This window comes from Apium graveolens, chromosome 11 (assembly GCF_009905375.1).
Source record: "Apium graveolens cultivar Ventura chromosome 11, ASM990537v1, whole genome shotgun sequence".
NCBI classification, from domain to species: domain Eukaryota; kingdom Viridiplantae; phylum Streptophyta; class Magnoliopsida; order Apiales; family Apiaceae; genus Apium; species Apium graveolens.
In genome coordinates, this window is record NC_133657.1 from 41,504,396 (window position 1) to 41,519,184 (window position 14,789).

A 14,789-nucleotide genomic window follows, 5' to 3' on the forward strand; every position below is an offset into this window, starting at 1 on the left:
CGTATTAGAATGTAATTCCCTGACTTTCTCATTCATATGAATTGGTTAATTTACATGAATGACAAAATGTAATCTACCCTACATATGTTCTAACATTATCCAATTATTTACGAACAGGCAAAATTAGCAAATTATGACTATAAAGTCTCAATTAATAGGGTAATAAAAGTCTATCAAGTTTGGTGATGTGATGTGTTGGGTCGCTTAATGGTGGGTGTCGGCAATGATCGTGGGTTTGTGTGTCTGCAGATAAAGTTTGAGCACAAGTTGCCTTCATCATTTTCTAGTTTTTTTACGTTCTAATGGGACTGTAGCAGATGAAGTCTCTCTAGATTGCCCTTGGTTTCATTTCATGATTTGCACAGGAGCGATTTAGTTTAAGTAAATTTCTACTATTGTTCAAATGGCATGAGTAATCTCAAATGCAAAGTTTGGCTTTTTCGTGTGTTTTGTCCTGAAGGTTCTTCGCTCCTGTTAATAATTTCTGTAGGCCTATATCAACCTCATCAGAGAGAGCATGTTAAAAGTAAGCTTATGGAAATGTGAAATCATTCTGGAAACCTTATTATGGACTATGCAATGTAGCATTAAATAACAACCAGGGATTACACTTTTTGCCATCAGAAATCTGTTGCCTCTTCTGCAATTGCTTGTTGCAATTTGAGTTGCATGTATTTTGCTACGGTTGAATGCACTAACTCAAGCTCTAAGCTTATTGTTGTAGTAGCATTTTCCCGTGCACTTGAGTGTCTGTGTCGCCATGACCTCAGTTTCTCTCAATCTACAAACTTTAAGATCAATTTGATGCTTTCTAATGTCTGTAGAGTTCAGTTCATATTGCAAGATTTCAAGTGCATATTGAGTTTCACCAAGTTTGTTAGGCTGAGTTTTTTTAGTGGATCTCCCAGAATTACATTCTCCTTTGTGATTATGTTCAAATTTAAGTTGGAGCAAACAAGGATGATTGTATCGTTTGCAAGTTAAGCTGGGCTCTTGCTGGAATGATCTAGCGGAAGCAAATATTCGTAACTTTGTTATTAAACTTAATTCGGCACGACGACGCAATTAAGAGAAAGGGCAATTTACCTTATGGTATAGCACATGACAACCCAATTCAAATCTAACCCCCCCCCCCCCCCCCCCCATATACTGCGAATCAAATAGAAATTCCCAGTAGAAAAAATGTACCCCCATTTACACGCCCTCAATACAAGCATACATTTGACCGATTACCAGCAAAATGTGAAACCCTACCATATAACACTTCCCTCTTACATGGACAGTTGTCATTGCCGATCACTCAACAATCATGTTAATACAAAGCTTGGAAACACACAAACATCTGCTTTCAGCATTACTAGGTGACGTTATGATGTATATGACTACTAGTTATGCTTGGTCAAATTGGAAACATTAAAAAATTGCTTACATATATGTTCAGCCCATCAGTGGAAGTTTAATTGTACATAATAGATTAAGGAACTTGTTAAAATCTTATAGCTCCAACAAAGTGGGTAAAGCGTCTCAAATATACAAAACAACCATACATCTCGTCTACAAGAACCCATCGGAACCTCAGTCGGTTAGAACTTTCTGACAGCAAGGTTCCTGAGGGGTCGAAAGCAGCTCAAATTAGAAGTTATTCAGCCGTTCTGCTCAAATAACACCCTAAAAAGAGTATGTTTCATGTTATACTGCTATATTTATAACTTCCAAATGCTACTTACTACGAGGGACCTGACTTAGACAGGTTGTTCTGATCAAAACCGCCAGGGATGAAGACAGGAAGCTGGTTTGAGGTACCATCTCTTTTAAATCTTGAATCCCGAGGAAGATTCCACGGTAACCTGTCCTGGCCATCTCGTGAGCCTGAACCCCTCTCATTTCTCAAACCATCTTTACTAGATTGGCTAAATAGCGGCCCCCCAAAGAAAATAGATTCTCCCGTGTACATTAACTTCTCTGGTTGCTCAACTGGAGAAGGTTCTCGAGGTGGAAAAGCAGCAGACCTTTTATCATTATTTCCTGCTCCTGCACTGGAGTTTGCTAATCCAATCTGCATGGATGATTTTGGTCGAGTTTCTGAAGCAGATACAGGGACTGACACATATCTCCCAGCTTCTTGGTCCCACACAACAGATGTCTTTTTAACATCTCTAAAAAGAGAACTTGGTTGAGCTTGAGCAGGGGCTGACTGCAGTACATGATCAGCACCAGCACCCTTTTGTACCATATTATCAAATCCAGTGAAAGGATGTGTTAACGGATTCTTGTTTGTAGGGTGAGTTGTTTTCTGAACTATGGACTGATTCTGGAATGCCTTGATCTGGGTCAACCCATGCGCGGGTGGGAGAGGACTTAAAGTGACAGACTCGTGAACATGGCCTGGACTACTGAAGCTACTCGCACTCTGCGTGCCTGTTTCGTATTCATCTCTGCTCCCTTGGCTTGGAGCAAAAGAATTTCTCATTGAAGATATTCCCATTTCATTTTTTAAATCTTTGTTTGCTCCAGTATCAGCACTCAAACTGCTCCTAACACTCATGTTTCCACTAGAGCTCATTTCAACATCAGGCATGCGACGGTTATCCACGGGACGTAGAATAGAAGAGGATGCCCTTGCCTTTGCTGCTACTCTAGCAGCCTCATTTGAATCCAACTTTGCAAGCTTCCAAGCACTGATTCGAACAGGCCTTTTAGGCATTTTGTTACCCCTGTCTGCAAATCCAACTGCATCTGGATCAACTGTAGATGGTAGTACTCCAGGTTCTAGCTGTGGTGCAACTTCTTCCTGATAGTAGACAAGTAATAAAAACTATCAGTATGTTACTATGTTGTATTTGAAATAGTAACCACATTTCTTTCATAGTTGCAGTTTGATGGCCTTTGAAATTTACTTTTTGCAGTTTCATGGCAGTGTTGTAATTTTTCGCACTTTAATTGCATAAAAATTAATTTCTAACCACTTCCATGGATTCCTTAAATCAAGTTACATCTGTCTAACATCCGTTGGTTCTCCGAAAGATATTTCAGTTCAGTCCAACAATTTTTAGTTAACTTAGGCCCGACTTTGTATTTTATTTGAATCATCAAATAATCAATCAAATAAGAAATACATACATACTTTATTATATTTGGATAAAACCCTTATTCATTTCAAATTCAGTAAAACTTTTTTGTGCAAACAAATTCACAACCATTGATTACACTAAAAACCCTATTTAGTTCAGTTCCACAAGCAGGGGTGCGGCACCCCACTGAAGAACTTCGCACTAAATACGTCGGGGGGGGGGGGGGGGGCGGGGGCGGGGGCGGCTGGATACGCACGGGTGCGCCACCCGGTGTGTCCCCGTATTCGTTGAAGTGTGCAGGAAGGGCAGAGACTGTAATTTTTTTCGTTGACTTTTAATCAAAACAGAGACTACAGCTTTTACTAACAATCGGTATAAATTGGGAACCCTAATTTGAAGTTTGAGAGCAGGAGGAGAGAAGAGATGATTGATGCGACCAAATCGGTCCGGTCGTTCGCCGCTAATCTGAATTGTTTCTGTGTATCGAATGTATACATATGATATGGGCTTGGGTTAATTGACTTTTTGAAAAGAAAGAAACCATTTGGACTTGGGTTAATTGACTGTTGAAAAGAAAGAAACAACTTGGGGTCTGTTGGTTTAGTTAATAGGCTACTTACTTTATTCTTTTATTTTCTTTAATTGTAATTGTATTGTAATTGTTAATTAATTTACTTATTAATTGTTATTTATACACTACAATTTGTTAAGTGCTGCCAATGTTATACAAATCGCTAGGCGGACCTAGGCCATTAGGGTACCGCCTAGAGATTAATCGGGTAGGCGGAGATTAATCGGACGGATTAATTGGAAGATAAATCGGATGTATTTAAATATTATTATTTATTTTAATTAAAATTATATATAATTTATTAATATTAATTACAATATATTATATGTACATAAAATTTAATTACTTTCAAGTATGAATATCATTCAAAGATATCATTTGTATTGTATAAAAAACATTAAATGAATAAAGAAAAATTAAATTAAATAAATATAGAGGAAAACAGTCATGCATTTACGTGAATGAAGTAAATCAATTTAAAAAAAATACCCCCAGGCCCAACTACCTAGCAATTCAAAGTATAGGATAATATTCACAAAGGTATCTCGGTATTCGTGAAGCTTTTGTATGTACTATTTCAGTATATACTCTTCACTCGTCTTCCTCGTCGAAGAAAAACGGAGCAAAGCAATTACGTTCATATATGTATATTACATTGTATATAATATTTAAATTATATATAAAATATATATTTTTAATATGCTGCACATGTGCTAGTTTGTTAAATATTTTATGTACGTGGACAGTAGCCAGCTAGCATCAAACCAGCTAGCATCAAACCTGACCATTATTTTTTCATCTTTTAATTATTAAGAATGCATTTGGCTATTTAGAATATTGAACTTGTTTATTTGACTACATTGTTAATTAAAATGCAACTCTTAGATCATATCTGTATATACGTTGTATATAAATTTTAAATTATATATAAAATATATATTTTTAATATTTTCCGTATCCCTTCACACCCGAATCCCCGTATTTTTAAATTTGCCAATTTCCGTATCTCCGCACCACGGCACCTGCACCCTTGCTTCCTAGGTTCCCCCTGATTTTTTACCATCTTCGATCTTCGTAAATATATTCCCAAATCCTGATTCATGCACTTGTACCCGAGTCAAATTCACAAACCTCGTCTACACATTTGCAGCCAACCCAATTGTATGCTATTATGCTAATATGGCAGACCTTAATTATTCATCAATCAATACATATAGCAGACACAAGCACAACTATAGGCATAGTTACTCCGACTCGCCGGAATAGGCGGCCGTACCCGTGTCGACACGACACGGGACACGACGCGGGATACGCGTCAGATTCGTTTGTGTGAAATCGGATCCTTCATCGCCGGAAAAATTTTGCAGGTAGCCGGAGAAAGTTGTGTGTTTATCAGTGGTAAAAAGCTCACTGTATGCATGTTTGCACGTATTAGTTTCATCAGATCTGATGAAATACAACGGGAAAATTGTGTGGATCGTCGGTGGAAAAAGGAGAAGAAAAAGTCGATGTAGATGAAGGAGAAGGGAGGAGACAAAGTCAAAAATGTTTTGGCTTTCACGTGGTGTCACGTGATGTAGGCAGAAATGTATGTATATACAGCACTAATAAAAAAATGAACCTGGACAGAATGTTTTCTACCTTCATATTTATATACTATTTTTTTAAAAGCACTAAGCCAACTGGATGCCTATCTTAAAAAATGACACACACGGACATGTTACTTCTCCCGATTCAAATTTTAATAAGCCAACACGCTATATATTTTATTAATTCACAAAATTAATTAATATTTTTACTTTATATATATATATATTTAATTTAAATTAAAAAATGCCGTGTCCCCGTACCGTGTCCAAAATTTGGACGGTGTCCCCGTGTCCTAATTTTTTCATAAAAACGAATCCGACACTCGGATATGTGTCGTATCCGGCTCTCCGCACCCGAGTCTGAGTAACTTAGACTATAGGTGGTTTTTGAGATTGCAGAATAATGATGTGGAAATGATTTAAAGGGGCAGAGCAAAACCAACACAAGCAAAGTGTAGTAGAACCTCGATAAATGAATATTGAATAATCTCGCCAAATGAATAATTTTTCGGTCCCAACATTATAGAGACAATGTATTTTTGACCTCGATAAATGAATAATCTCGATTAATGAATAGAATGTATTGGTCCCAAGGGTATACATTTATCGAGGTTTAACTGTGTTTAGAATGGAAAAGCATGTTTTACAATGGAGAAGTGCGCAAGGGAGAGTAAGCATTTCAGGGTGAAATTACATTATAGAGATGAGGTATGGATTCCATGGAGGATTCAAAGATAAAGAGAGTAACTGATTTGGACGTGTGTGTATGACAAATATGGATGTGATGAGTTAGGATGGACGGAGTCGAAGCTGCCTTGAAAATCGAAGCTTAGACCTACAACAGATATGGATGTGTTAAAATTTAATTGAAGGTCATGGATTGAAATTGAAATACCACCCAAGAAAATTAACATCTGTCAGTTGACTTGACGTGACGGAAATCATTTAAATGACCAGAAATTTATTTTTAAGTCATTAAAGTGTAAAAATTAAAATAAATCCATCAAACTGCAAAAAACAATTTTAAAAGGCCGACAAACTGCAATTTACTCTTTGTAGAAGTCACCAATAAAATAACAGTAGTAGACGTGATGGAGACTTGTAAATAGAAAAGTAGTGCAGCAATTTTCACACATTCTGATGAGGAACCAGAATAAAAAATTAATATACATGTTATTAATTAGTTTATGTTTACTTAGTGTAAAGTAAATAGTGTATTTATCTATACATTTTACTGGGATTAGGAGTTTATTAAACAAGTAGTTTATTTATAATAAAGCCCATTTTTTATAGGCCTCAGGTTATCTTGTTAGGGTTATAATTCCCTATAAAGCATTGTAATCTCCACATTACTTAGCTTTAATTATAAACTTTTCTTGGGAATAATATTGATTTTATTCCTGGATGTCGTATAATTTGTGTAGCTTGTTATCTTATTATCCTTTTTGTTTAATAACTTGTTGTTTCTACATTCTTGTCCTGCATCACATTCTAGAACTAATTAAGCTAAAAAAAGGAAAAGCAAAAGCAATCATTCTTCAAACCCCTACTCTGTGAGATAAATTAGGCACATAGATGCGAATACAAGAGTCTCACACAAGAACACAAAACATGACCTCCAATACAGACGGTAGAAATATTTATAATTGCCACTAACATTAAAACTAACCTGATAATCGACAAAGACTCTAGGAGGAGTGCACCATGCTCCTTTGTATTGTAAACCAATAGAACTCCCACCACTGTAACCAGTTGTAGCAGACCCAGATGGGGAATATAACACAGTAGGCAGTTCCTCGTCTACAGATCCTCCAGGGGCCTCACTCATGGCCCTCATAGCAACAACATACTCGTAGGTTGTGATACCCTGAGAGAAGGCGATGGAAGCAGAACCAAAACAGAAGATTTAGCTTCTATTTCAATATAATCAATGGCTCAGATATTTTACAACAAAGAATTCTAAACCAGTTCAAGGAACTTACTATTGCTTTTCAGAATTGCAAAATAAAAACTAAAGCCCGTCAGTTATTCTTAGATCTAAGCTTAAACATGCATTGTCTTGCACTAAAAAAATCTTTTCATGACATTTTGTTGCAGAGAATTAAAATCTCAAACCACAAGCCACAGTACTTAGAAACAAACTATATAGAAAATATCCGCTGGTCACAAAATCTCAGACACTTTGCATCTTGTAAATATATCTAAACATGTCTATTTCACGATTACATGTGAAATCCATTGTTGTCACGGCGGTCGACTAGTGACTCGTCGGTTTGAGAAAGTCGACTGGAGAGCTCGACTTGCAAATTGTCGACTAGTCGGTCGACTAGTGCAAAATCCAATCATAATTTTGAACGGAAAATATATAAAAATCTAAAAACCTACTAAGCATCGGTAACAATCAACATGCTAATTTCTAACCTATATATCTTTAGGTGGGTGTGCTTATGTATGTATAATTGAATTAACTGAATATACATGTAATATAATCGGTTAATATATTTGTATAGTCAGCTAAATCTATGTGAGTTTATAAAAGGGAAAATGGATATGTTTGTGTTTAACATTTCTATTTTGTGATTGACATCCACATGAGTACGAAAATTTTAAGACTTTTGTTGTGAAAAGACACATATATAAGAGCAACTCCAATAGGGGTGCCAAGAGGCAAGAGAGGTGTCAAATCCTATTTGGCATGGCACTCTTGGGTACCTTCCTATTGGAGTCACAAGGGTGCCAAGAAAAGTTGCCAACTTTTGGCACCCTCTTGGTACCTCCTCTAAATCGAAAAAACCCGATACTTGCCCTAAAGTATATATTGTCCATACCCATTATATTACATCTAGCTTTTATGTTATTTATTTGGGGACCATCTAGGCACCTCACATGGGGTGCCAAATATTGGAGTTGAAGGGTGCTAAATGTGATATAAATGAAGAAACAAATTAAAAATAATTATTTATGATGAGGTGGACATGTTTGGCACCCCCAAAGAGTGCCTGTATTGGAGATGCTCTAAGATATATATTATTACATATTATTTAATCAATTATTATTATTTTATCGACTAGTCAGCGACTAGTCCACGACTAGTCGACAAGCTGGACAACCATCGACTCGACTCGACTTATCGACGTGACAACCTTGGTGGATTCATGCATCTTTTTGTATGTGTCCTAAAAAATTCAAGTTCGACAAAGATACCGCAGTAATGAGGCAATGCCAAATTAATAATTATAGTTATGAAACTTAAAGTATTTAACCCAAAACATTGTGATTATGCAAAAAGAAAAGGCCTCTTTTATACAAAATTGACCTAGAAGAGGACTTTAAACTCTTATGGATTGTTTATTTATCTGAAGATTTAAACATATTATGACCACACCAAATTCAAACTAGTTTTGCATAATTACTGTGTTACTGGTCTCTGGACCAAGAAACATAACAAGAATTCTTATTTACTACACAGTACTGACGTTAAATAGAGTACATTAAACTTTAAAGGAACAGCAACATAAGTAATGGTAACCACCTTCCTAATTAGTATCATGTGAAAAAAGAAAAGTTCACCCAAAGGTACACATGCTAGCAAAGAAACTGCTGTACATACAGCCTGCAAAAAAAGAGCTTAATCAACCACATGAAATATTATTTCTGTTGATATAGACAATCTGACATGAACTTACCACAACGGCTGCAAATGGAGCACGGGAGAAACCATTTCCTAACCTATCAACTATCTCAGCCTCCATGCTATGCTTACTGACAAAGCAACGCACTAAAACAGCAATGCCAACTCCAGCCTCAATAACTAGCTGGGAGAGAGAGAGAGAGGGAGAGAGAGGGAGGGAGGGAGGGAGGGGAGGGAGAGTGAATGATTAGATATCCAAGCAATTGCTAATAAACTATTGATCTGCCTTCAAACATACCCAAAGGACACTTGTGGCCATAAGAGATATAAAGGTCAGATAATTTTTCCGGCCTACACAGTTGTTAAGCCACTGCAAATCAGATGTAATCAAGTTAGTTGCTTTTATGAAATATAATTATCTCCAAGTTAGTAGAAACACTAAACATATACTGTAATATCAAAAAGAAATATACCCGACAATGGTGATCAAATCCATCCACACATTTGTCACAACTTCTGCAATGTTTGCTAAACTTGCGAACCTGCATCACAAGATTTGCAATCAGCAAGATGCCCAAAAGTCCGATGGACTCTGTAGTAACAAGTAAAATGTATTTTATCATATATACCAATCAAGGCCGAGTAATAGTTTATGCCAATATGCACCTTTATTCTGCTTTACTGTCCAAGAGCCAGTGCCACAACCTCTTTTATCTTATTTCGAATTCAGTAAATTGTTACTTGTTGAAATCATGCCAGATCCATAATTTGATGTTAAATTGGATGGTCTTAAAGATTTAATGGCTACAAGGCTGATACACTATAAAAAGGGAAACAAGGATTTCAGGTAAGACATGTAGAGGCAGGTAACTAAAGGGGAGCGGAGCTTCAAGGCACTTCATTATACGATCCACTTCATGTTGCAGCATTGAAAATTTAATAATCTTATTCATATGATATGACACTTTATTTTATTAGAAAAGATGAGGTTTCACATCTTGGCTGACTTATACCACATCATTGAAGTTCAGTACTCCAAATATAAATAGCCCAAAGTTTGATAACTGATTTTTTGGTGCTTCATACAATTTCTTGTTGAAGCTTTATGTTAAATGTAAATATAACACAGTGTATAGTTTAGCATCTGTTCTAGGGCTGAGATGAATGCACAGCCAAATGGAAAACATATAGTGGCAATTGTGATTACATCCATCTTCTCCTTCATTCTATTAAAGTAAGATTCACACCAAACATAGTGTCCACAAATTGACGGCTTAATGAGTTTTAAATAATATTAGAACAAAATAAGAAGAAGTCGTGTTCCTTAATTAGTAAGTGTAGTATCTGAGCTGACATGTTCAGTGTGAAAGGAGCATCATTTACTTAAGAAACTCATGCGGGTTTCAATAATACCTCGGAATTGCACAATGTGCAGAACAAAGCTTCTTCAGCTGTGCCATCCTGCTCAGCTGCACCATTCTCTTTGCGACAATCCTCATAAACAAACAAGGCACAGAAGATCCATCCAAAACTGCATAATGACTTCCTATTTAACATTTCCACCTGTGTACCAGTTCTTCCACTTCCTCCTATTGAACCTTTTCTGGAAGAGTTTGGTACAGGTAATGAACTAATTGAAGCTGATGACACAGAAGAATGTCCCCCAGCACTATGTGCATCATAATCTTTTGCCTGATCCTTAGCTAATAAACCATGCTTCTGATCATACTGATTTACTATCCTTGAATCAAACTTAAACATAATTCCGGGATCTGCAGGATTAATCGCTGTACTCCGAACATACAGAACGAAAACAAGAAGTGCCTGGAATGGAATAGTATAATTATAAGAAATTAAGGTAGATTTCTCTGCAAAAAATACCATAAACAGAGAGGAAGTAATAGTTCTGCAAAAAATAAGGTGAGTAAAGAGTATGACGCAGTTTGTGGCTTTGCGGAGACTTTATGAGGGACTCAGTAGCAGGCATATTAAATGATTTATTCTCACAAAAATTTGGTAACGCCTCGGCTAACTATGTAAAGAAGCACTTTGTGGTGAACTGGTAATCACTCGAGTAATCTAGATCGGGTTAGATTAGATAATATAATTCCAACAGAGTAGAGCACAGTGGACAAAAAATTACAAACCTTTATACCGGACCGCCTTGTTATAATAATAGTACAGGCCGGCCAAAGTTAAATTGCAGAGAAATAGCCGAGAAAGATGATATGTTATGCGGAACAAGAAGCTAAAGTATCGCTTTTTTACAGAAGCAAATGAAGAAAGATTCCACGTGCTACATAAACTTAAAAAACGGAAAAAACTTGAAACCCAAAAAAACATGGGATCCTTTGCATTGTGTCCAAGTCAATCTTACGTACACTTTCCACCTATTTTGCAACTAAATTTTCATTGGGTGAGCCAACTTGAATCTGGTATAACATCACTCTGTATATCACTGTCCGCAGCACGTGCAAGTACAAGTGTCTGTCATACATGGACCAAATATATGTTCAACACAGTTACTGCACAGTGCGCCATTTTTTAATAGTTCTGTGACAATAAAATTCAATAAAGCTCAAGACCGTACAAGATTATATTTTCGGAAGTATATCAAAGTTTTGAGCCCTTATCAGTAGATACATGCAATCCATTTACATTAACAAGTACAAAAGCAGTTGCTTAATCAAGTGAATACACATACCACTGCAGAATAAGTGCCAATCAGGCTATATTCCCAGACCCGGCCTCCAAGAAAAGGAGCAAAGAATGCATAGAATGCAACAACCAACAGGCAATATACTGTAATGGCGACAACCTATAAAATATAAGGTTTAATATTTAGAAACATGAACATGTCAAACTAACAATAGACCAGTTTCAAAACCAGCCTATAAATAACACAAAAGAGAACTTGAAATCAAGAGCCATAATGAAAGACACCACAACTGTAGTAGGAGTTAAAGTAACAAAACTATTTGAATGTTTAATTTTGTCGTTATAGGCAGCCTTATGAAAACATCTATCTAAATTTGTATAAATAAAATCATAGAAAAATTCTGCCCAAAAGAACTTTGGAATCTCACTGTTGGATCGTTTCGAGCCATTTCACACCAAGATCCGCATAGATAGAAAATAGTGCAAAGAGTAATATGTATATACTGCTAATATCAGAAATTCAGTAAAAAAAATTAACCAAAAACTATGGAAAGCACGGACTTTGCCAGAACATATCTGGGTCCATTTCCACCAAAATAGTATTCCTAATTTTTTAAGCTAATATTACGAGCACAAATCAATAGAAATAATTCATATGGATACAAATTTAAAACCTTTGGGTCCTCGCATTCCGCATCTAAAAAAATGGCCATCAGCTAAGCTTTGTTTAATTACAAACTGGTGAATAATATGTAAATTTACAAGTAATGACTAAAAATATACTACTACATTTGAAGAAGAAAACGAAAATTGGACATCCTAATAGTAGAAGAAAAGAAAAAAGAAAGTGATATAAAGATAAAAAAAATGAGAAAAAAAAAAGTAAATCAAGAAGATAAAAGAACCTGAAATGTATGAGCTGGTAGTTGCCATCCATGTTTTCTCACCATAGCTCTAACCCTAAACAAACCCCCCTCTAGTCTACACTAACTTGACAAGTTAAATAGATTTATCAAAAAAACAAACAAACCCTAATTGAGTAAAATACTAAGGGGGGGGGGAAAAGATTCGTTTTTTCGCACAACCCGGAAGTAGAATAGTAGCTCAACACTCTGGATGATGGGGATTAATATATTTTTGTTTAAAGGAATAATAATAATAATATTTATTTATAATTCAAGAAGTAGAAAAAGACAAAAATAGTGGGAAAATTAAAAAAGAAAGAAAGACTTGTGTAAAAGGGAGAGGAAGGAAGAATGGTGAGGGGGAAGAAAAGAGGACTAAGGAGACGGCCAAGAGAGAATGAGGGTTGACAATGGAGGAACCAACAATTGCTAGTTGTGGTGGTAGGTTTCATGTGTGTTCTTTTTATTTGTTTTTTGTTTCAACATCTGTACATTACAGCTAACCACTATGTCTTCATTTTCCTTTTCGCATTTACAAGGTTTTCAATATTTTATCTCAAATAATTAAGTGTAAATTAAATTAGATAATATAACAAGTTTATTAAATCACAGAGTTATCTCCCCTAATTTTGTATTACTAACATTTTTCGAAAATCAAGTCAATATTAATTAAATCGGATATTTAATTCTAATACATTTTTCGACAAATTTCATTTCACATATATTTAGGATGATTTTTTTACCATAATCCTCTAGAAACATTTAAAGTGAATCCCCAAATTTTCATAATTTTCATTAATTTTTCAGTTTAATGGAAAATCGTATTATTATTCGTCGGTATCACGTTTATTGACTTTATTTTGAGCTCTATTATTATATAAACGGTTTTTGATACTTTAATTTAAATTCTACATCTGGTGTATCACATGCTAAGCCTACATACCTATTGCCAATATTATAAGTAACCTTTTAATTTTAAAATAAAGTTAAAATGCCCATTATTGGTTATAAAAGAAGCCCCGCCGCCACTAATTTCTTCGAGCCATTTGAGTCAAAGAATTTCTGGACAAAAACATTCTCAAAAACTCTAGCTAAAAGCTCCCAGCTAAAAGCTCCCAAGAGTTTTAGTATCCAATCCTACTTTATGCCTTAGTTTCATACACTTCCAAGCTTGTTTTACTATATTTTTTTGCACAAACCTACACACTTGGCTTCACTTATTTTGTCTATCCCAAGACCCATTTTTCGGTAGCCTTAAAGTTCTTAAGTCTCCAAATGTTTATTTTACAAGCAGTTACTCCGCCCAATTTTCCGACCAACTTTTGATCACTTTCCGACAAATTTTGGTGTGTTTTGAGGTTCACAAATCAAATCATATATGTTGTAATTCTCTCTTCATTTTGGAAGAAGAATATGAGCTTTTGTAAGTCCAAGAGTCATAAATTGATTAGTTTTTGTGTTGCGCTTAGCTCACTTAATTTTGCACGGTCATTCGGGTTTTTACGATTATATTTACACGGGCATAAATCGTTGTTCTAAAAGAGTATATATAATTAGTAACCCACCTAAGAGAGTTTGTAATTTATTTACTCTGTTGTGCAAGACACGCATGTATAATAACAAGACTAAGTCACATTGATAACTCTAAGATTAAGTTGTTTGATAATCAATCTTGTATTATGTATTATATTACTTGAGTCGGTAAAATGGTTAGAAGATTAGACTGGAAGATTTTTCTGTGAACAGATTCAAGTTAAGGAATAAACTCTGGAAGAAGATCAAGTCATGATCATGCCTCATAAAAAAGTGTAGAAACTTGGAGTTGAATAAAACTGTTCTATGAAAAATGTTCTAAGTCAAGATATTGACAAGTCACAAATCAAGTTATATCGAGAAGTCATTCGAGAAGTCCAGAATGACTTATCGAGAAGTCCAGAATGATTTATCGAGAAGTCCAAAATGGCTTATAGAGAAGTCTCAGAGATATCGATAAGTCAAATGAAGATGTAGAGAACTGGACATATCGACAAGTCATTTCTGCATGTAGAGAACTCAGAGATATTGACAAGTCAAATAAAGATATGAAGAATTGGAGATATCGACAAGTCAATTACTTATATAGAGATCTCAGAGATATCGATAAGTTAAAATATGTATATAGAGATCTCAGAGATATCAACAAGTCATTTCTACATGTAGAGATCTCAGACATATCGACAAGACAATTCACATGCAAGGATCTAGAGACCTCGACAAGTCAAGTATAACTATATAGAAATTAGAGATCTCGAAAAGTCATTATACTTATCGAGATGTCACTTCTCTATAGAACAAACTGGAGATCTCGACATACTTCTCAAATAC

The 14,789-nt window shown here is 35.5% G+C and overlaps 1 protein-coding gene across 1 annotated transcript; it reads right to left on the minus strand.

The window, feature by feature from the left end:
• Nucleotides 1–1,404: 1,404 nt before the first annotated feature.
• Nucleotides 1,405–12,901, minus strand: LOC141696838 (putative protein S-acyltransferase 19). Its single transcript, XM_074500961.1, has 9 exons — nt 12,426–12,901; nt 11,567–11,680; nt 10,276–10,686; nt 9,336–9,404; nt 9,161–9,232; nt 8,918–9,046; nt 8,764–8,844; nt 6,901–7,098; nt 1,405–2,791 (listed from the first exon to the last, which is right to left on the minus strand). The coding sequence occupies exons 1-9, from the start codon at nt 12,468–12,470 to the stop codon at nt 1,727–1,729; spliced, it is 2,184 nt and encodes a 727-aa protein (XP_074357062.1). The 5' UTR covers nt 12,471–12,901; the 3' UTR covers nt 1,405–1,726.
• Nucleotides 12,902–14,789: the final 1,888 nt, after the last annotated feature.